The sequence below is a fragment of the Musca vetustissima genome, unplaced genomic scaffold, assembly GCF_032173495.1.
Source record: "Musca vetustissima isolate MV318-11 ecotype Yass unplaced genomic scaffold, APGP_CSIRO_Mvet_v1 utg18376, whole genome shotgun sequence".
NCBI lineage: Eukaryota > Metazoa > Arthropoda > Insecta > Diptera > Muscidae > Musca > Musca vetustissima.
Genome location: NW_026878097.1, coordinates 29,995 through 53,884, shown reverse-complemented (window position 1 = coordinate 53,884; position 23,890 = coordinate 29,995). Strand labels below are relative to the sequence as shown.

The following is a 23,890-nucleotide window of genomic DNA, read 5'->3' as shown; positions in this document are numbered from 1 at the left end:
TGGTTGTTGTTGTCACTGTATTACTGCTGTTTGTCGTCATGATATTTGTTGCTGTGGTTGTTGGCATATCCGTGTTGCTAATGACGCCGCTGACGGACTATATTGGGTTGAGGGGGTGGGCGAAAATGAGAAAAAAAGAAATATTTTATTAGTAAGGTTTTGAAAAAATATTTTCTATTTTTTATTTAAAGAGGCTAAATTTTTGACTCAAGCTATTTATACCACTTTCCAAGAATTATGCTGCGAACAATAGGTTCAAGAGATATGTATTTCCATATGCAGTATCTTCCAGACATTTTCTAGACTTACTAAAACCATTAGAGGATTTTAAAGTGGTCTTGTCAGACCTTCTAGAGGACTTGACAGACCTACTAGAGGACTTGTCAGGTCTTTAAGAGGCTTTTTAAGCCTTTAAGGTGCCTTGCAAGAACTTCATGAGAGGTTTTGTAAAACCTTCAAGAAGTTTTGTAAGGCCTTAAAGTGGCCTTGTCAGGATTTCAAGAGGTTTTGTAAGGCCTTCAAGAGGTCTTGTCAGATCTTCAAGAGGTATGTTAAGCTATCAAGAGATCTTCTAAGGCCTTGTCAGGACTTCAAAAGGTCTTGTAAGGCCTTCAAGAGGTCGTGTAAGTCATTCAAAAGCCTTGAAGAGGTCTTGTGGGGCATTCAAGGGTTTTGTTAGAACTTCAAGAGGAGTTTAAGTCTTCAAGAGGTCTTGTAAGACCTTTAAGTCATTCAAAAGCCCTGAAAAGGCCTTGTGGGGCTTTCAAAGTTTTTGTAAGCTTCAAGCTTGTCTGAGCTTCAAGAGGTCTTTTAAGGCCTTCAAGAGGTTTTGTTAAGAGATATCCAAAAGCCTTGAAGAGACCTTGTCAGGACTTCAAGGGTTTTGTAAGGCCTTCAAGAGGTTTTGTCAGAGCTTCAAAAAGTTTTGTAAGACCTTCAAGAAGTCTTGTCAGGACTTCAAGAGGTCTTGTAACGCCTTTAAGACGTCAAGTAAGTCATTCAAAAGCTTTGAATAGGATTGTGGGACTTTCAAGGGTTTTGTAAGGCCTTCAAGAGGTTTTGTCTGAGCTTCAAGAGGTCTTTTAAGTCCTCAAGAGGTCTTGTAAGACTTTCATTAAGTCTCGTGAATATTCAAAAGGTTTTGTAAAGCCTTCAGGAGGTCTTGTCAGACTTTCAAGAGGTATTTTAAGTCATCAAGAGATCTTATAAGGCCTTTTAGAGGCCTTGTCAGGACTTTGAAAGGTCTTGTAATGAGGTCATGTAAGTCATTCGAGAGGTCCTGTAAGGACTTGAAGATGCCTTGTGCGGCTTTCAAGAGATTTTGTAAGACCCTCAAGAGATCTTGCAAGACCTTCAAAGAGTCTTGTCAGGACTTCAGTCCTTCAAGAGTTCTTGTCAGACCTTCAGAGGTATTTAAAGCTATCAAGAGATCTTGAAAGTCTTTAAAATGTCTTGTAAGTTATTCGAGAGGTCCTGTAAGGCCTTGAAGAGGCCTTGTCCGGCTTTGAAGAGGTCCTGTAAGGGCTTGTGCGGCTTTCAAAAGTCTTGTTTGTTCTTTAGGTTCACCTGAAGATATTTTATCGGTAGTTAACAGCTTCGAAAACCTCCATACTGTCTTTTATAGATAATAACTCGTTTATAGACCTTCTGGGGATATACGAAAGTTTGAAAGTATTACATTCTATAAATATATAGAAAACCGACAAAGGATCTTCTGTAAATGGGAGAGCTTTTATAGCTAAAAAAAACCGTCTAGATATCTTCTACGGATAGCATCTCACCAGAATTTATTCTGTAAATCGAAATTTAACTTTAAAGCATATAAATGTAAAAGAACATGCGAAAGTGGTTAGAGGTCTTCTATAGATTGTAGGCCATCTGAAGGTCTTCTGTACATCGAAAACAATTTACAAATATTCTATAGAAGGGTCTGAATTTAGAATTATTCTATACATACAAATAGAAATAGATTTTCTTGAAGTGAAAGATCTTCTAAAGATTTTTTTTATGTATAGAAGACCTCTTATTCGTAGAATAAGTCCATTAGAAAGTGATATACATTTTGGTGGCTTGATAGATAAAATAATATTACTAATAATAATAAATAAACATTAACAAGTGATATTGCTCGAATTGAAATAAATGAACAATAATGCCAAGCGCAACAGTGACAAGCTTTTTCTTTTTTGATTTCAAACAGAAAATGTTGTTGGTGAAAATTAAAAACAAAAATAGGTAAGCGGCTATTAAATGTGTGGGTGTGTGATTGTGTAAATGTGTTGGTGATTTTTTTCTTAAATTATTCGCATTGTGAATTATTGTTTTTTTTTTATTAAATGCCAAAAGAAAAGTGAATCGCAATTTCAAGCCGTTGCAGTTTATTCAAAATAAAGAAATAATTAAAAAAAATAAATTTTGTAGAGAAAAGAAAGAAATTTTAAAGTATATTAATAATTCTTTATTCAATACCATTATTTAACAACGATTATTAGAGAAAACAGGAGTAGAACCGCTATCCTAACTAAAATGCGGTTAAAGTCTTCAAAATACCGCTACCGCTCTACGGGAGCTATACGAAAGCGAAAACTGGCATTGATAAATTTTGTGGGAAGATTTGGCACCTTTTAAGAATTTTTATAAATCAAATTAGAGCGAATTCTGCTGAAAACCATGCACAAACCCCCCAAAATACTGAATAATGGGTTTAACATTATATGTGGCTACCTGGAAAATTGGGCCAATGTTCACATAAAATCGGACACTAGGTGCACTATTTTTTTTTTTTAATCGCACAAAACTATATATGGGAGCTATATATAAATCTGAACCGATTTCAATAAAATTTTGTATACTTCAATCTGGACCTAATTAAGTATGTTGTGCAAAATTTTGTGGCAATCGAACAAATATTGGGGTTTGGTGCACCATTTACATAGAATCGAACTAAACTATATAAGAGAGCTATATCTAAATCTGAACCGATTTTTACAAAATTTTGCATTTTTCAATCTGGCTATAATTCTGTACGATGTGCAAAATTTGTCTCAATCAAATATTGGAAATTTGGTAAACCATTTTCTTAAAATCTGACAAAAATATATATGGGAGTTATATCTAAATATGAACCGATTTTTTCCAATTTCAATAGTGTTCGTCCTTGTTTTCCAATTTCAATAGTGTTCGTCCGGACATGCAAAACTCGACTCAGAATGTGATTCTATGCATATTCTCAAAAGGAACCATGGGATTGGATTTGATTCCTTTTGCCTATTATAAACAAATACCCTGTTGTTGTTGTAACAGGTTGGCTGTATCCGGACTTTAGTTGTGCCAGAATTGAAGCCTCTCACTCTCCGAAATTGCAGGGGGGGATGTTGTTTTAGGACTTTATTGCATCAAATTTCATCGCGTTCGCTATCGACAATATCGACGTCTTGGATTCCATCAAGATAGTGCCTGAAGTCCTTGCCGATGTGTCGCGGAAGTGGATCTGTCATTACTGTGTGATATTTAGGATGACCCGACAAATAGCTTGCCAGCACGAACTGTCTAGTCAACAACACATTATGCTGTTTGACTGCCAGCATCCTGGTCTCCTCATGGAGGTGATCGACACTCGTCATCTGAACACAGCCGGTTGCAATTCGTAGTGCATTATTTTGGGTTGTTTGCAAGGATCTCCATTGAGTGTCACTAAGGAAAGAAGTCCAGACTGGGGCAGCATAATTAAGGATGGATCGATCTATGGCCTTATAAGTCGTTACCAACGTTTTTTTTTTATCTTTGCCCCAGGAGGTGCCAGCCAAAGCTATTAGAACTTGATTCCTAGCTTTCACCTACTGGTTGATGTAATTGGAATGCGAGGAGAAATTAAGGAGGTTATCGAAGACCACCCCAAGGATTTTCGGATTATGGACGGTGGGGATGCGCCTACCTTCAACGGAAATGTCAAGTTCTAAATTGACTTCTCACGTCCAGGGTGTGAAAAGTGACACAGTAGACTTTGCAGTGGATAATTTTATATTGCCCTCCCGGAAGACGTTGGAAATTCTTGCACTTACGTCGTCAAAAGTAATTCAAAATTGTACAATTATTTTTGCTAGAGCTCTACAAGAGGACAAATTATCATACAGGCACAATTCGCTAAAATCAGAAATGCAATTCAAAAATACTATCTATAAATTGTTGTTAGAAAAGGCGGCGGCCATAGGTGCGACATATACAGAGAAATTGCTTTGCTATTTAGTTAGAAAAAAAAATACAAAAATAAATCGTTGTTATGCCCAAAAAGAAAACTAATCAAATATGTGATAACTAAAAATGTTAAGCATAATTTTATCTCAATAGCGGCGGCTGCAGCAGATTGCTCTTGGTGGCAATACATAAAAAGTGAGCCATTAGACAAAAACAAAAAGAAAGATAGCCAAACTAACAAACAAAAATTAGTTAAAATATGCACGTTGATTTTTTATTAAAATTGCAATTTGTTGGTGCTGTAGTTCTTCTTCAATGTGAACGAAAAAAAAAACGGAAATGGAGAATGAAACGAAACAAAATCAAAGGAAATCAAACTAACTTGGCACAGCAAATCATACTAAACGGCTTGAAGTGTTACCGCGTTGTTGTTTCTGTTGTTGTTGTTGCTGTTGTTGTTGGAGTAATAATTGTTGTTGATGTTGCTGTAATTGTTGTTGATGAAGATGTTGTTGAAGTTGTTGCTGTTTACTGTTGCCCATTGAACGCTATTTGTTTTGTTTGGTTTTTTAAGGTTGGCGGATATGAGAGAGATTTTTTGTTACAACAATCAAGGTAAGGAAGGGTAAGGTTTTGGAATGGTTTGAATTAAAAAGAGATTTATTTTGGAATACAAAAAATATCCAAAAACAATTAAAAATGGGGAACGATGTTAGAACAAGAATGCCAAACAACATAAATTTTGGTTTATCAACATATTTTGCATTGCTCACTCAAAACCGAAACAAAAGGCTAAAAGGAGACTGCTTTGGTTCTACCTCCCACCACCACTATTCAACTTACCGTTTTTGGCGATAGAGACAAATGTTTCAAGGTGCTAGTTAAACCATTTATATTAAATAATTCCGTTTGAGTTTCAGTCACGACGGCCATCGTTGAGGAGGATGGCGACCCCGTTGTTGCTGTTGTCGATGTTGTGGAATTATCAACATTTGATTTGGTGTCACCACCACTACCGGTGTTAACAAATGTATTGGTAACATTGCTACCGCTACCCATCCATTCACCGCCACTAGATCCACCTGGTGGAACCCCAACCAATAGTTTTTTGACATTTGGTGCATTTCGAGAAATCATCAGTTGTTTTTGTTTTTCTTGTTGCTGCTGCTGTTCTTCTTCTAATGTCATATTTTTACTAATCAAATCGGCAATTATATTCAAATCTGGTTCCTTTTCATTAGTGGTGCCGACGACGCCACCAGTTGACGATTTGATTGTATTTTGTGGTTGTTGTTGCGATTGTTGCTGCTGTTGTTGTCTTTGGGTTTCTTCATTGGTTTCAGCATCGGATTCATTGGTTTCTTCTTGTTCCTGAAAAGAGAAGAAATAAAATAAGAATTAAATTCGATAAATCTTCAATTAGGAATGCTATTATTGATATTTTCCTAAATTCTCGATAAACAAAATTTCGATTGATAATCTTTCTGTAGAAAAAAGTTCACAATTAAAAAAAAAATCATAATCGATAATTGTTCTTTAGAAAAAATAATCGACAATTTTTCTACAGAAAAAAAATATTATCGATAATTTTCTATAAAAAAAATCATTATCGATAATTTTCTATAAAATAAATCATTATCGATAATTGTTCTGTTGAAAAAATTCGCTATCGATAATTGTTCTATAGAAAAAAATTACTATCGATAATTTTTGCATAGAATAATACACTATCGATAACTTTTCTATAGCTAATTTTTATTATTGATAATTTTTCTATAGAAAAATCTCAATATCGATAATTTTACTACAGGAACAATTTTTCGATAAAAAAAATCATTATCGATAATTTTTCTATAGGAAAAATTTAAATATCCATCTTTTTCGATAATATTTTCCATATATAAAATTTACTATCGATAATTTGTCCATAGAACAAATTCATTATCGATATAATTTCTGTAAAAAGTTGACATTATCGATAATTTTTCCAATGAATAATGTAATTATCGATCATTTATCGATAAAAAAATTCATTTTTTCTATAGAAAAAATACGTATCGATATTTTTTCTATAGAATACAAATAGGTATCCATATTTTTTTCTATAGAAGAGTCAGTTTAGACCATTTTGCTGAAGAAAAATAAGATTATTGATCATGGAAGAACTATCGACAGTAATTTTTTTTTTAGATTTTTCTATAAAAAATTAGCTATAGTGTGATTTTTCATGGAAATATTATCGATAGTTGGATTTTTGTATATAAATATTATCGATAGTGAAATAAAAAATTATCGATAGTGATATTTTTTACGGAAAACTATTGGTAGTGACATTTTTCTATAGAAAAATAATCGATAATGCGACATTTCTATAGAAAAATTGACGATAGTGCGATATTGCTATAGAAAAATTATCGATAGTGCGATTTTTCTATAGAAAAATTATCAAAAGTCCTATTTTTCTAAAAAAAATATTATCGATAGTGTGTTTTTTCTATAGAAAAATTATCGATAGTGCGATTTTTCTATAGAAAAATTATCGATAGTGCGATTATTCTATAGGAAAATTATTGATAGTGCGATTTTTCTATAGGAAAATTATCGATAGTGCGATTTTTCTATAGGAAAATTATCGATAGTGCGATTTTTCTATAGGAAAATTATCGATAGTGCGATTTTTCTAAAATCGATAATCGATAATTTTTCGATAGAAAATTATAAATAATATATTTATGCTATAGAAAAGTAATCGTAATCTATAAAAAAATTATCGATAGTGGAATTTTTCTATAGCAAAACTATCTATAGTATGATTTTTCTTTAGGAAAATAATCGATTGTGAGATCTTTTGATAGAAAATTGATAAGTGATGAGAGACTTACCTCCTCGGGACACAATTCATATGCCATCGACCAGGTATTCTTTGCCGAATGTGACCTCTCCAACATATAGCCATTTGTGTTGTCATTACTTTGAGCCGGTGGTGACCACGAATACGAATTATACTGGCATCCAATGCCACGCTGACGATCCAATTCATCCTGTAGCCATTCCACGGCAATTATCCAATGTCTACTAACCGATGGATTGGAATTTAACATTTGTAATGCCACAGATGATTTATGGAACAGCTGGGTAAGACACTTGATGATTTGATAGGCCCGCTTTTGATAGTGTGTCTTCGAGCGTTGTATTGTCTCTAAGAGGCCCTCCCGTTCCTCGGCCACACCATTCAAAGCGTTATGGATGCGATGATGTTGCCACGAATCTTCGATTAGCAAAATGTGTAACAGCAATTCAGTGTGGTGGCGCATATCGTGACAATAGGCAAAACCGCATTGCCACAACAGTTCAGTGAGAACGGCACGAGAGAAATGGGGATTTTCCCAACTACAATACTGCAAAAGTTTGAGACCCTCCTCGCCCACATTTGTGTCTTCGATGAGTTTTTTAATGTAACTGTGGGGAAGGGTAGAAGAGAAATAGAAATGAGATGATGTTATGGAAAGGAAATAGTTAAATGTGGAAATAATTACCCCGTCCTATTGAACAAGATATCAACACATTCTGGTGATAAAGGCATTAAATCTTCATGACTTATACTGGGATCTTTATAAGGATTCGGTAGCGGTCTTCCCTGGGCATTTGATGATTGACATTTATCGGATATATCACTGCAGCGTATTAATTGTGATACAACTTGATGTAGTTTACTCAATTCGGGATATTGATATTTTATTGAAGGACCAGGTCCCTCATCCAAAGCCACTTGCATAAATATAACGGGAACATTTAACTGCGAACAAAAAGAATTAAAATAAGAAAAAAAAAAGAATAAGAGATGAGAACTTCTCAGCTCACCTTTAAAAGTTGTTGCTTCTCCTGTATGCCTAAACCAACATACATGCTAAATAAACTAAAATAGTGTGGCAAATGTTTACCATGATCTGCTACTTCACATTTTAATAACTTAAGAACACTTATGAGAATTTGTTCACATAAATTATTGCCCTCATAGCCAGCCAGCGGCTCATCATTGATGGCAAAATGACAAAAGAATACAACTAATTTAACAATAACAGTACGAACTTCGGGCGAGGGTGCTATTAAAATGTATTCGCCCAGACGGGTTGGTGGACTAAGTAATGCATTGCTGGCAAACCATTTGCGTACCGCCGATGAATAGCGTATGTGATGTGATAGGGTGTCATACCTGTAGGACAACAAAAAAATCCCAAAAATAATTAAATAAAATATTGAATAAACAAAGAGGATAACCTACCATTCAATGACTGGTCCACGCAAGGTTTTCTTGGTACGAAAACCGGTATGAAATAGAAATTGTGAGGCCAATTGGACACCCAATAGGGATAGTTCTTCAGCGGAGGGGGTCTGCAAACACACAAATTTAATTAATTTCAAAATTTAAATTCAATTGTTTCCCCACTTGTTACTTACCACCTTTTCAGCCCTTAGGGATGGAATACTGCAACTAACCAATTTTTTAATAAAATTGAAAAATTCTACAGAAAATATACTTCTTGAATGCAAGAAACGTATATTCTGATTCCTATAATGCCAAATATAAAAACAGCACATTAATTATATTCGAATGAAAAATATATATATCCAAGTCGTCCTTACCTAACACTCCGTTCAATCGGTTTTGGCAATGGCAATACAAAATTACGACTTTCGGCTAATGAAAGCTGTTCTACACTCGGTTCAAATTGTATTGGTTTCTGATCACAGCGTGTATAAAATAGCATATAGGCATTCCACCAACGTTTCTGACGACGATATTGCATACGTTTCAAATTGCTATCGTATATTTCGCCCATATATTCGCCGCCAAAGCATTGCGCCTTCATTTCTTCGTCTTCGTTCATTTTACATTCGGTTACTTCGCCATCATCGAATTTATACCATTGTTCTTTGCCAGTGGAGGGATTCCTGCAAGGAAATGGGGGAAACAGATTTAATTATGAATAAAATAAATAATAAAACAAATAGTTTTTTTTGCACTATTTATTGAGGTTATATAGCACCAACCGCTTCACCTTTGTCAATTGGCTTAGAATCGGTCTTTGAGACAGAGACCTCCACACGTCTATCACCCCTTATGGATGACAGTCTGTGTTGCCTTTTTCATTGCCTTTTGACTAGGGTTAGGCTTCGGGTCAAAAGTCAGTTTCACACATTTGTCAGAGACAGTGGGCTTCGCCTACTCTGCTACTTTGCTCGGTTCCGAGGCCTCCTTGGAGATTTTTGGCCGAGCCGTCTGTTTCGCAGGGATCTAGCTTGTCTGAGTCTCGGAAAAATATTCTTTAAAAAAATCTGCGTTTGTCTGAGACTCTGAAAAATATTCTTTGAGAAATATATGCTTGGCTTAGTCTCTGAAAAAATTATTCTTTAAAAAATCTATGCTTGTCTGAGTATCTAAAAATACTCTTTAAAAAATCTACGAAGAACGTTGGAGGCTAGCCCACACACGACAGGAAATTGATCAAGAATATCTGATCAATCGGGGCGCTAGAAATATAGGCTTGTCTGAGTTTCTGAAAAATATTCTTTAAAAAATCTACGTTGACAGAGTTTTTGAGATTGAGTGCAGATTTTCAACATCGCCAGGGTTTACTTCCCTAGTCAGCAACTGGGAGGACTCTCCTTGCTTCGGAGGAGACGCCATGGTCGTTACTGTGTTTTTCACCGTAGTGCTAATCACTGTAGTTCCCATGATGTCTTCCTCGTCTGACAAGGGCGAGGAGCCGGTTTCCTCTAAAAGGTTGAGGAGAAGATCCGACTGCTTCTCCAGGCTTTCGTTAACGGGCGGTATCTTGGATCGTCAACACTTGAGGGGTTTCATTGATGTCTGGCCTTTATCTGACCATTCTTTATATACATCCCAATTAGTGTTAAATTTCGACTTATATTTTTTTTGCAAGTTCTTTGGTCCATCATACCAACTGACAATCATATTCTACATAAATATTTAACATCTTTGCAACTTACTTTGATAGAATGTAACTGAAATAATGGCCACCCGATGCCTGACCACTGTGCACAACAATACCAGTCAATTCGTATTTGGTACATTCATCATTCGATTGGCAATTATCACCAACCTCGATTACTTCGCCCTCAAGTTTGGCTAGGCCAGATACTGGAAAGAAATAATATAACAACAACAAAATTAATAATTCAAAACTTTTAATAATTAATTGGGAAATTTTCAAATATACCTGTATAGGGCTCCATATCTAAAAGTCTTGGAAATTCAAAGTAATCATTAAATTTAATCGCACACACACGCTCGTAATCATATTCAAAACGTTTCAATTGTATGGCTAATACGGGCGGTAATTTCTTTACACATAACCGCTTAATTGTAACTACCTGAGAATCAAATAAAAAAATATTTTAATTAATTATGAGCTTGGGGAAGCTATGTGTGTGTGTTTGATGTTTGGGACTTACTTTCTTATCACATTTATCACAATGGTATGCATCAGCGCCCTCCAAGAGTTCACCTTTAACGTACTGCTCTAGAGATTCAGTTAATGAACTATGATTCCGTATATCCACACTGAAGACGCTGAAGGGTTCTTCTTTCGAATAACGGTGAGGACATTCTTGACAGATTTTCTGATCACTAAACGAACCACCGAGTGTGGCATTCATTAGCTGGGTGTGGCCCAGGGCCTTGAGACCCTCATCTAGACTTTCGAACAGAGACATGAAAAATTCCACAGCATCTTGTTGTTCACGTAGATTTACCGGTTCACCTTGGAGTCTAAAATTACATTTGTTATTAATATTTTTTGTGAAGAGCGGACGGTGGTGTACTCACTTAAAATGTGTCCACAATCCGCGTGGCACATAAAACTGTAATGCACTATGTCCCAAATGGGCAAAAATGGCCTGTACATGTTTCAGGATGACGACATGATAATTTTTACGCGAATCATTGTTGTCATCATTATTGGAATTGAATAGAGCTGAACCGGCAACGGAACTACCACCACCCATGACATTCGCTTCTGGTTCACCGCTAAAATCTTCATTTTCGTTGGTGGCTGCGCCCTCGGCTTTTAAAATACCCACACGTATCGAGGGTACCATATACAGTTGTTGTAACACCGAATTCATATAGCACGTGGCACCGGCATTTTTCAAACCACAAAAACCCTTGGCTGGTCGGGGACCCACGGGTGGCAAGTAATCCCATTCACGTAAGGGATCGGTATCTGAAAAAAATAAAAATAAATTATTATCTCTCAGAGACACTTAGTTCTCTCGCCCTTACCTGTACACACAAAATCTATTAGAGTATTCGTTAATAATTTCATATTAGGAACGCAATTCTGACATAATGCTATCAATAATTCACAGGCAGCTGCTATTGTATGTGGACTACGACACACCGGAGGAGGGGCAGTTTCAGTTTTCAATTTACCAGTTTTACGTAAATGCAAATACTCCCTGGACGCAGTGAACAAGAATGCATCGATTAGCTCGTGTATCAAATCGTTCAGTTGGGCCTTGGTTTCGGGCATCAGGAAAGACATCAATTCCTTGGCTAAACACAAATGACCTTCCAGCAGATCTTCGTGGACCTGTATATCACCGGTTGTGGTTACATTTTCACGTATCTTTTGCAACCATTTGATTTCCTCCGCCAGCAGGCCTTCACCGATATTCAATGGCCAATTGACCAAACAGCCATAGGACAATGTACGACATAGCAATTGGAAGAAATCAGCACAGGTGGCCTCATGTTGGGGTACCAATGTTTTCAACGAACTAACCAGCAAGTTTACCATATAGGCAAAGGGTCTTCTATCGCCGGCACAATAGGTGCATGTCAAGAACAACTGTTCGGCAGCCACCTGGCGTACATGTCGCGATTGATTTTTCAATATCAGCGAAGTTATAAATTTCGGCCACAGCGGATCTGCATTCAGCGCCTCATTGGCACTTGGATTGAGAACCAACGAAATGGTCAGAACCTCTAAAGCCTCCTTACAAACCATAAAATCTTGACTATCCGGCGTGGAGTTGTCATCGGCAAAATCATTCTTTGTGCCCAATGCCTGTAGATTGCCACATGACGAGGCCCAGGCTAATTGCACCACAGCCTTAATTGTCGATATATCTGGGCAGGCCCATTGCAGGGTGCTGGCGAACAGAACACGGCAACGTTCACCCTCAGGACTAGCCGATAACATTTCACTAGCTAAGTTCTCAGCCAATTTCTGTGAGATGGCTCTTAAAGTAATCTCTGAGGTATTTGGTATTGAGGTTAAGATTTGTTTTAGAATATCCACCTGGGATCGGGAGCCAACGTCGTATTCGCACAGGGTCGGTTCATCGCCCACACGGGACAGTACACAGCCCACAATGTACAGGAATAATTTGGCCAAACGCAATACACACTGGAATGAGGCCCGCTTCGTGTGCATATCGGCATTGGGTAAGAAGTTGTTTTTGGTCAACAGTTCCAATATGAAATGGGCACAACCTGAATGCAGCCATGACGATTGTATAAGTAAAGCATTTTCACCGAATGGCTCGAGAGCAGGAATCAGCAGGCTATTAAGCACACAGAGGTTGTAGTGAACCTGAGCTGGGGTGGGATGTAAAAATAGCATTTCGGGAGTGCAATCCTGGGGGTTGATCTGAAAAAAGGGGAGAAAAATTAATAACAATTCTATTGTTATATTATATTTAATAAATCCACGATTATATAAAAAAATCTACGATTCTTTAGGACCTTGAAAGATAAAAAGATATCCTTGATAGGCCTTGAAAAGAATATTCGTTAAAAAATTTACGCCTTGATAGGCCTTGAAAAGAATATTCGTTAAAAAAATTACGCCTTGAACATTTTTTCTTTAAAAAATCTACGCCTGGATATGCCTTGAATTTTTTTTTAATTTACCCCTTGATATACCTTAAAAAAATTTACGCCTTGAATTTTTTAATTTACGCCTTGATAAGCCTTGAAATAATATTCTTTAAGAAATCTAAGTCTTAATACGCCTTGAAAAAATATTCTTTAAGAAATCTAAGTCTTAATACGCCTTGAAAAAATATTCTTTATAAAATCTAAGCCCTGATAAGCCTTGAAAAAAATATTCTTAAAAAAATCTAAGCCTTGATGAAATATTCTGTAAAAAAAATCTACGCCTTGATAAAATATTCTGTAAAAAATCTACGCCTTGATATTTAATATTTAAAAATGTATTTCAACTTACCGGTTCATTTACCGAACTGCCTTGTTGTGTTTGAACACCACCTTCGGTTCCACCAGTAACTGGTATATTAACCCCAACACCTCCACCACCACTTGTTGTCTCATCATCTTTGGTTACAACATTATTTGAGCCATTATTACCCGACACTGGTAAGGCGGCCACATTCCCACCACCACTACCCAACACCACAGATTCCGGCATTCCACACATTATCTGTAACATTTTCACCGTCTGCCGATCACATGGCAATAAATGCAACAACATTTTAGCACTTTCCCTTAGACGGCCATGTTCCAAGTCGCTACCCAACTGATAGAGCTTGAGAAAAAATTCTATATATTGGAAATTTTGTGAAATAATAACACCCGGTAGGGTGCTTTCCGATTCGACACGTGACATATCGGGGCATGGTCGCGGCGGTGAACCGGTACTCGAATCACTAGAGGTGTCTGGACTGCTGGCCAAACCGGCACCAATTGGTGTCAACTTGGCGGTCAGTATCATTTTATCCCTTATCGAATAGTGCGATAGGGGATTTATTTCATCGCCTATCTCAATCAATTCGCCATTGTTATAATGCAAATCCACTTTGATGTTGGCCGTGGATGTGCCCTTAATCCGTTTCAGTAGATTACGTTTAAATGACGAGACCATTTCATTGTTGTGGGTGGTTATCTCAATGTCATCTATGGGACGTCCAGGATTTTGAAAACGTATATAAAGACTAGTAAATTTACCACGGGTTGCCCGGACCAATGGCAGCATAGTGCGATCACCATTAAATGAACGATCGCACTCCTTGATGTATTCCTGTAGAACTTTTAGAATTCGGCACATTTTCTCCGCCTCGATGAAGCGCATTTTAGAATCTTTAGAATCATTTTGATCGGCCTGATTGTTGTCATCGGTAGAGACCTCTACATTACCACCACCACCGCCCAATGACTTGCCCCCCAGTATCAAGATGTTCGAGTAGTGGGTACGCAGCCGTTCACAACATTCGCCAATAAACATTTCATGGAAATCACTAATGTTCTCCTGTAAACGCGGCCCCAATGCCGTCGACACTTCCTTAAGTAAATCAATGGCCTTGTTGGCAATCTCCTCACCTCCGGTGGTTATCACCCGCCACAAGTAGTCCTTGCCAATTAGATCTTCATTGTCCAAAATATAGCCACGATGTATGGCCTTCAGTTTATCCTCTTTGGAATTAACAGCTTTAAAGAATCGTTCGAAGCATTTGATGCCCGATTCTGTGAGTAGATGTGGATCCAATTGCAGAATGTTATTCTCAAAGAAATCCTTATTTATACCGGGATCCAAGTCCGGTTCTTCGCCCATTAGTTTGCCGAACCAGCGGAAACATTCCTCACGATCGGAGGGGAACACGGCATTGACGGCCAAACAATGCCATATCTGTTTGGCCTGATCGGCACACAGCCACAGCTGGCCATCTTTCAATAGGAATTTTAAAAAATCCAAACGTTCCGATATTTGCATATTGTGTGGAAATCGTCCATCTATGCACAGTGTGGCCGGATCCACATTGGACATTTCGGCCAGCATGTAGCGTATTTTATCCATATACGAGGTGAGACTATTGGTAACAAGAATCACCAGCGAATATTCATTTTGTAGCCGTTCGATGACCTGCTGACGATTGAGCGATTGTTGTGAACGCGGTGCATGGCTTGGTGATGATTCATAGAGACAACAGATTTCTCTAATAAGACGCAGTGCGGGGAGGACCCATGACTCGCCGGTTTTCAACTCGGTAACACATTTTTCTAGCCAGACGATTTTTTGTGCATCACGTTCCTGTGAACAACTATAATCGAGAATTTTGACATGAGCCGCCAAGGCTTGATCTAAAACTTCCGGCTGTATCTCCTGACTGTGGGCCAGTGTCCAGAAAAGTTTCAGCACTTTTTGTGCCATAACACCGTTTTTATCATCCTCTGCTAGGCGTCGAATTAATTCTAAAAGTCGTTCGCGTTGTCGTTTATTAGCCGTTGTCATGCTGGCCTGGAAAGTGGGGAGAAAGAAAAAATAAATAGAAATAATTAGTTAGGGGGTTTAGAAAAGGAGCAAAATATTGCTGTGACAAAAAAACACAGTTGTGTTCTAAGAATATAATTTTAAAGCAGCCGTACTATATTTCCCCTCGGCTCTCAATTTGATATAAAAATAAATTTCGTAGAAGAAGAGATTATCATTTACCTGGAATGATTCAAACAAATGATCCAATTGTTCTGGTGTAAAATCCCATGCTAATTTCGCCAATAAATCATGCACATTCTTAACAATGGCTTCATGCTTGCCAGCCTGGGCTTTCCACACGGCATCCAAGTCTTCGAGGGTCAAAGCATGTTCTTTGATTAAAAATCGAATGATTTTTTCCAATTTCTCTACATATTGTGGCTGATGTAGGGAATCTTTGAGGACAATGCCCAAGACATCGGATTCTTTGATCCAGGCCTGTGGTAAAATTAATTTTAATTATCTTCATTTGAAGTTTTTTTTTCTTTTTTGCAACTTACCGCCATTCTTTCCGCTGTCAACCAATCCAAATCATCATCGGACATGCAGTGCGGCAATTGTGGTGTCCTATGTGAATAGTACGACACCGATGTCAACACCTTATTAATCTCATTGAGGGCATTCATTTTGCCATTAAAACTGGACACCTGCAGCAGTCTGAGTATCATTTTCAAGCGAAACATTTCCAAATTTCGTATCAACTCCTCTTGGCCAGGCAGGCGGCTAGCCAAATACCGTGCCGATTTGACAATACCATTTATATAGTCATTGCGTCCTTCGGGTTTGGCTTCACGTTTCAACTCCTCATCGGAGAAGCTGTCGAGCAGATCCAAAACCACCTTCCATATGGGCATAAAATATTTGGAAATTGTGGCCGGAGTCAGTAGTTCATAACATTGGCCAAAGGGACGCAACAAACTATAGATTAATGCCAATGTCAACTTATTCTCCTGTTCTGGATCTGGTTGTAGCATTGCCCGTGATCCTGTGGGTTTGGCACAACCCGATGCCACAGCGGCAGCTTGTTGTTCCTGCTGTTTACGCAATAGGACAAGGCCACGATTGAAACGTTCTTGTAGATTATCGAAACCCTTGAGTTGACCAAAACGATTTATCAAATCCACCAACCAGCCACGTGGATTTTTAGGCTCGGGTGGTGATTTGGCAAACATTTTATTACCATCCAGCACACCCCACAGACATTCGGGTGGTGTAAAACATTCCGGCTGGCGGGCTGCATTAAAGGTATTGTATTTATTTTCCGGATCAAAGACCAACGCCAATAAATCCAACAAATATGGATTGTCGCGAGTCATATGAATGGCAATCAGATGCAATAGCTTGCCGCAGGAGATCAGAATACAATGATGTATGGCATATTTCCATGAGTTGACAGCCTCGTCTGTGAGAATTTTGGTAAATGATGTGGTCAGGGCGTTGCGATAAAATTCAACGCATGGTTCACAGTCGTGGTCGACACCTGGCGATGAGAGAAGAGGGGGAGGGAGAGAGAGGGAAATAAATTAATAATTAAAATGATTACAAAAGTGAGGTAAAAAGTTTTCCGAAAATAAAAATCAAAATCCCAAAACACACTGAATCGGTTCAGATTTAGATATAGCTCCCATATATAGTTTCGTCCGATTTTAAATGGAGCACCATACTGCCAATATTGGTCCGATTGAGACAAAATTTAGCACAGAGTATTGAATTAGATCTAGATTAATATATGCCAAGTTTTGTTGAAATCGGTTCAGATTTAGATATATCTCCCATATATAGTTTCGTCCGATTTTATGTAAATGGTGCAACAAACTCCCAATATTGGTGCGATTGAGACAAAATTTTGCACTGACTGAGTACTGACTTGAGTCCAAATTGATGTATGCGAAGTTTTGTTGGAATCGGTTCAGATTTAGATATAGCTCCCATATAGTTTTGTCTGATTTTTGGTAAGTAAAGTACTCAAAGTTAGGCCGATTCGCACACAATTTTGCACAGCGTACTGAATTAGGTCCAAATTTATGTATGCGAGGTTTTGTTAGAATCGGTTCAGATTTAGATATAGCTCCCATATATAGTTTCGTCCGATTATATGCAAATGGTGCACCAAACAGAAAATATTTGCCCGATTGGGATAAAATTTTGCACAGCGTACGAAATTTAGTCCAGTTTTACATCTGTGAAGATTTGTTGAAATCGGTTCAGATTTAGATATAGCTCCCATATATAGATTCGTCCGATTTTATGTAAATGGAGCACCATACTGCCAATATTTGTCCGATTGAGACAAAATTTAGCACAGAGAATTTAATTAGGTCTAGATTAATATATGCCAAGTTTTGTTGAAATCGGTTGAAATTTAGATATAGCTCCTATATATATTTTCGTCAGATTTTAGGTAAATGGAGCACCAAACACACAAAGTTAAGCCGATTCGCACAAACGTTTGCACAGCGTACAGGATTACGTCAAAATTTATGTATGCGAAGTTTTGTTGAAATCGGTTCAAATTAGATATAGCTCCCATATATAGATTCGTCCGATTTTAGGTAAATGGTACACTCAAACTAAAAATATTTGTCCGATTGGGACAAAATTTTGTACACCGTACTGAATTCAGTCCAGCTTGGCATCTAAAAATTTCTTGTTGACATCGGTCCAGATTTAGATATAAAGATTCGTCCGATTTTAGGTAAATTGTGCACCAACCTCCAAATATTTGTCTGATAGTGACAAAATTTTGCACAGCAGAATTAAGTCCTGTTTGTTGTGCGTGTGAAGGTTTGTTGAAATCGGTTTAGGTTTACATATATCCCCCCCTATATAAGATTTTCTGGATTTCATACAAATGTTACACCAAAAATTCAAGTCTACCCGATTCCATATCAATGGTCTTCCAAAGATGCTATGTGGCTTCTATAAACAGGATATTGTACATATTATCACGAAAGTGGTGAGGGTATCATATTGTCGGTCCCGTACAATTTTTGATCTTTTCTTACTGGTTTTGTATTGGAAAAATAACCCATTCCCTAATAAAGCTCCGATATGCCTCCAAAAAACTATATATAAATATATATATATTCTCAAATCAAGCTTGATTATAAATTGAATATCTTAAAAAAATGGCATTTCAAAAAACACTTACCAGCAGCTGTTAGTTGTATGGCAGCATTCAATAATACCTCCAATTCTTGTTCGGGCAAAACGGGTACAACCCATCGTGGACTGGATATTTTCTGTATTAGTGATGTTAGCGATTTTGTGGGAAATGATGATATCAACTTTTCCGGCGATCTAAAAATTGAAAAACCAAAACAAAAACAAATGTTATGAAAAAGTTCTTTCAATTGGAAAATTTGATAAACAATAACCAAAAAAAGAATTGAAAAGGCATAGAACAATTATCGTCACTAGAAAACAAAATAATAAGAATATGCAATAATAACAATAACAAAAATACCAATAATAATTATAATGGCAAATACATAATTATGAATCATTTCTTTTCTTTTATAACAAATATAGATCCGGAGAGATTGGTATGTATGTGTGTTTGTGTCCGTATCTGCATTTTTGATAAACATACAAACAGAAACAAATGTCTACTAGCAAAATAGAGGTCTAGAAAAGTGTGGATGAGGGAGCGGGGGGATACGCTGGCGGCTCATGGATGGAGTATATTATTTTTGCATTATAATTAGATTTCTTATCAGGTGTTGCTGTTTTTATAGATGACTATTTTGTTCTTACTTGGTGACCACAACCACCGTAAACGAATGGCAAACACAATGAGAATTATTATTATTTGTGTCTATCTTTATTAAAATAATTTGTTTATTTTATTTCGTTTTTTTTTTATTAATAAATTTTTGATGACATTAGGTGTTATGATTGACCGGGTCGATTTTTTTTATACTAACTTCAGTACATTGTGCAAAAATTTGTGATAATCGGGATAACATTTGGTCTTTGGTGCACCATTTACTTAAAATCGGAAGAAACTATACATGGGAGCTATATCTAAATATGAACTGATTTCAACAAAATTTGAATCCCGTAATGTTATAATAATTTCAGTACGTTGTGCAAAATTTTGTGGAAATCGGGATAACTTTTGGTCTTTAGTGCATGATTTATTTAAAATCGGACGAAACTATGTATGGGAGGTATATCTAAATCTGAACCGATTTCAACAAAAATTGACATACATAAGGCTATACTAACATCAGTACGTTGTGCAAAATTTTGTGGCAAAAGGCCCAACTATGGGTCTTTGGTGCACTATTTACTTAAAATCGGACAAAACTATATATGGGAGCTATATCTAAATTGGAACCGATTTTCTTCAATTTCAATAGGGTTTCTCCTTGGGCCAAATAAGTGAGCTGTGCCAAATTTCATCTCATTCAGATCATAAATGCGACCTGTACTTTGTTTACGAGAATACATGGACAAACGGACAGGCAGACGGACGGACGAACGGACATGCATAAACATATATATATATATATAATCAATCCAAAATATTGCGTGACAATATATATGTAAATGAATTTAACGCAAAACAAACTACATAAATTACAATTTCTTCATGTGGAAGTGAATGGTGTTCAGAAAGAAGAAATGCAAACTAGACACACTTACTCGCTGTTGCAATGAAAAAAAAAACAAAGTGTTTTAATTTTAGAAAAATATAAACAACAAACGGAGGAGATCTTTTTCCAAAATAAACAATTCTATAATTATTGGCCTTGAGTACAATTGAAAAGAAAAAATATATATTTGCATTGTGTGTAGTTGGCAAAGCGGCGATACGAAAATGTATTTCAAAATGTTAAGTCTCAACATTAAAGACAATCTGAAATTATGTGATTTACGACCTGAAGGTCCTCTCTTATAGAAGAGAACGCCAGAAAGTATTCTCAAAGAAAACCAGAAAGATTTCCCATAGAATACCAGAATTTTTTATAAAAACGTTTTTTTTTATCGAAAGGTCTTCTCTGATATTTCCATAAAAAATCAAAAGGTGTTCTTATGGAAGGCCAGAAGATATTCTCATAGAAAACCAGTTGGTTTAGGTGATCTCATATACCACCCGAAGTTCCCTCTTATAGAAGGAATTTGCAAAAAAAAAAAAAAAAAAAAAAACATTTAAAACTATAATATTACCTCCCAGAAGACATGAAGTTCTTCTCAAAGAAGAGCAAAAGGTCGACACAAAGAAAACCAGACGAACTTCTCATAGAAGACCAGAAAATCATCTCAAATAAGTTTAGAGGGTATTCAATATAAGATCTGATATAACCATAGAAAATCCAAAGGTGTTCTCATGGAACGCCAGAAGGTCTTCAAATCAAAAGGTGCTCTTATGGAAGGCTAGAAGGCCTTTCTCATGGAAAACCAGTAGTTCTTTTCATAAAAAAAGTTTACTTACAGAAGATTAGAACGCCTTCTCTTGGAAGACCAGAGATTATTCTCATAGATGTTCAGAAGGACTTCTTATTAAAGATTATAGAATATCAAAAAGACGCTCTTTAAATAGAAAACCGGAAGTCCAAAATATATATTAATGGGGAATGTATGGCATTGTCCGCCGAGGTGTAAGGCAGGGAAAACTATAGCCGTAGATCTGGCCATTTATCCCCATCAGTTCCCTTAGTTTTTTGTTGGAATATTCTCCCCAGAAGCTATTTATTTAGTTTTGTATATCAATACTTTCCTTCAGGAGGTATCATTATATTGGGGGTGAAGTCTAAATGCTATATATATTCACAACTCCAATACACGGAACAAATCAGTTAACTATTTTAATATAAAAAGGTGTTATATGAGGACTATCCCTAAAAGGCGGAACATTAATAATTTTGGGAGGACGATTTGCTACCATATACGACTACAAAATACCAACTTACAGCGAATTCGGTTGAAAAACGCGCTCTGAAATACTGAAAATTTGTGGGGTACCATTATATGGGGGCTAGCAGGAACAGTAGGCCTATATTTTTTCAGCGAAATCGGTTGAAAACGCTTCAAAAACCCCAAAATACCGAAAAATGGAGGTGAACCCATATATGTGGTCTAACCAAAAAAATTGGCCTATATTTATAATTTTTTGTAGAGAAAAATAAGGACTCAATGTACCAAATTTTAGGGAATTCAGTTGAAAAACGGTCTCAATAACCCCAAAATACCGAAAATTGTGGGGTACATTTATATGGAGGCTAACCGAAAAAATTGACCTATATTTATAATTTTTAGTGGAGAGATTTGCTACGCAATACGAAATCAAAGTACAAAATTACACATAATTCGGTCGAAAAATACAATAAAAACCCACAAAATACCGAAAATTGTGGGGTATCCTTATATGGGGGCTAACCGAAAAAATTGACCTATATTTATAGTTTTTAGTGGAGAAATTTGGTACCCAATATGAGCCCAATGCACCAAATATCAGCAAATTCGTTTGAAAAATACTCTCATGAACCCCAAAATACCGAAAAAAGGTATGAATTCTTATATGGGAGCTATGTCTAAACGTGAATCGATATATCCCATATTTAAACTTGACCTGCATGCAGAAAAAAACTAGTCCTGCAATTTATATCAATTTTGGCACATTTTGGCAATCTATCTCAATTCGTTAAGAGGCTAGAATATTTAAAACAGGCAGACAGACATGTTTAGATCGTCATGGAATTTTAGGCTGATCAAAAAATATATATATATATATCATATAGGGTGGGAATAGATTATTTCGATGAGTTGCAAAGGGAAACACAAACATAATATACCCTCCATACTATGGTGGAGGGTATAACAATGAATATATTTCAATGTATAAATCTCATCCTTTCACAAAATTCATATATCCTTACAAAGTAATTAGTTAGAATTCACTATGTAGGAGATGAAGGTGCCTTGTTGTGAGAACGATTAAACTTTTTGGAAATTAACGCCATGATATCACCAAATCACCCATGAAGAAAATGGCTCTCCTTGTAAAAATCCCTCTCCTTGTAAAACCCTAAGGAGCAAAAGGTCTTCCTTTCGATGACCAAAAGATCTTAGCTGAGATGAACCAAAAATATTTCCGCAGGAGATTTTAAAGTTCTAGGTAGGGGAGACTGGGGCACATTCGGCAATCGCGTTTTCGATACAACTGACAGACGCACATGTTTAGATCGTCATGGAATTTTAGGCTTATCAAGAATATATGTATCGTATAGGGTCGGAAATGATTACTTCGATAAGTTACAAAGGGAAACACAAAGGTTATAAAAATGAAGAATTTTCCGTAAAGACCAAAAGATTTTCTACGCAAAAAATGGTATACTTGTAGCAGACCACAAATTCTTCTTGCACAGTGAGCAGAAGATATTTTCTCGATAGAATACAGAAGGTCTTCTCCTAAAAGAATAAAACATAGTTTCATTTACATCCACAATACCTTTTCTTTTCGAAGACCAAATATAATTGTGTTTTGAGACCTAATCGTGGCCTCCTTATTGAAAAACCAAAAAAGGACTTAACATTAAGATGGTCTACTTGTAGGAGACCACAAATTATTCATGCACAGTGAGAAGAAGATATTCTATGGATAGAATACAGAAAGTCCTCTCCTAGAAGAACAAAACATAGTTTCATTTAAGACCACAATACCAACAAAGTTTTCTTTTCGAAGACCAACTATAATTGTGTTTTGAGACCTAATCGTAGCATCCATATTGAAAACCCTAAAAAGGACTTGAAATTCAGTGTAAAACTTCGATGTTTATGGACTATAATACAGAGAGTAACCTTTATTCCCATAAGGGAACAGAGAGCTCAGCCTAGCCCTATACCAAGTAATTGCAATAGTTACTGTTAGAAAGAAATATAGAAGAAGGAGAAGGCAAAAAAGAAAACGTCATATCTTAAGGGTTAAACGGCGACAAGACACGCAAACTATTGACCACAATATAAGAACAACAAAAATAAAAAGAATCGAAGGCGAAAAGAACGTTGCTCATTTTGTTATACAAAATATGCCGGCCGGACAATAATCACAACAAGCTAGCAAACGAACTAAGTACCAAGGCAAAAACAAAAAAAAACTATTAACAATTTTCCTCTACTACAACTACAATATATACATATATACAAGAGTATGGATTTGATGATGTACACACGACGAACATATATCATCTATTACAAATAAAAATATATATATGAAAACCCTCTAGTCTCTAGAACGAAAATCAAGCAGCGTAATAAAGAATAGCAACATTTTTGTTTTTGTAGTTTCATTTTTTCTTTGGTTCACTACTTACACTGTTGTGTCCGACACTAAGGCGCCAGGAATTTCTGTTTGGGGATCTGTTGTAGTTGAATTGTTACTGCTATTCATGGTG

The 23,890-nt window shown here is 36.5% G+C and overlaps 2 protein-coding genes across 2 annotated transcripts in view; both read right to left on the bottom strand.

Moving 5' to 3' along the window:
* Nucleotides 1-35: 35 nt before the first annotated feature.
* Nucleotides 36-23,890, bottom strand: LOC133322888 (probable ubiquitin carboxyl-terminal hydrolase FAF). The gene is made up of 19 exons (XM_061531841.1): nt 23,810-23,890; nt 18,643-18,791; nt 15,992-16,971; nt 15,672-15,929; nt 13,524-15,476; nt 11,501-12,872; nt 11,045-11,441; nt 10,672-10,987; nt 10,437-10,590; nt 10,207-10,357; nt 8,839-9,147; nt 8,653-8,764; nt 8,477-8,586; nt 8,056-8,407; nt 7,731-7,990; nt 7,077-7,653; nt 5,038-5,565; nt 4,577-4,742; nt 36-97 (listed from the first exon to the last, which is right to left on the bottom strand). Exons 1-18 carry the CDS (start codon nt 23,884-23,886, stop codon nt 4,590-4,592), a joined length of 8,208 nt encoding a protein of 2,735 aa, XP_061387825.1. The 5' UTR covers nt 23,887-23,890; the 3' UTR covers nt 36-97; nt 4,577-4,589.
* Nucleotides 13,125-23,890, bottom strand: part of LOC133322884 (JNK1/MAPK8-associated membrane protein) — a 36,295-nt gene continuing 25,529 nt past the window's right edge. The window contains exon 6 of the mRNA XM_061531838.1: nt 13,125-13,137. The gene's annotated coding sequence lies outside the window, so the exon portion shown is untranslated. The remainder of the gene's footprint in view (nt 13,138-23,890) is intronic.

Excerpts from the sequence above, each read along its gene's own strand:
- LOC133322888 (XM_061531841.1), bottom strand. The coding sequence starts at position 23,886 with ATGAATAGCAGTAACAATTCAACTACAACAGATCCCCAAACAGAAATT. Across the intron at positions 12,873-13,523 it reads GTGGTGGTGGAGGTGTTGGG|ATCAACCCCCAGGATTGCAC; the intron begins GTTAATATACCA and ends CCCTTTTTTCAG. Across the intron at positions 8,765-8,838 it reads CCGATTGAACGGAGTGTTAG|GAATCAGAATATACGTTTCT; the intron begins GTAAGGACGACT and ends TTGGCATTATAG.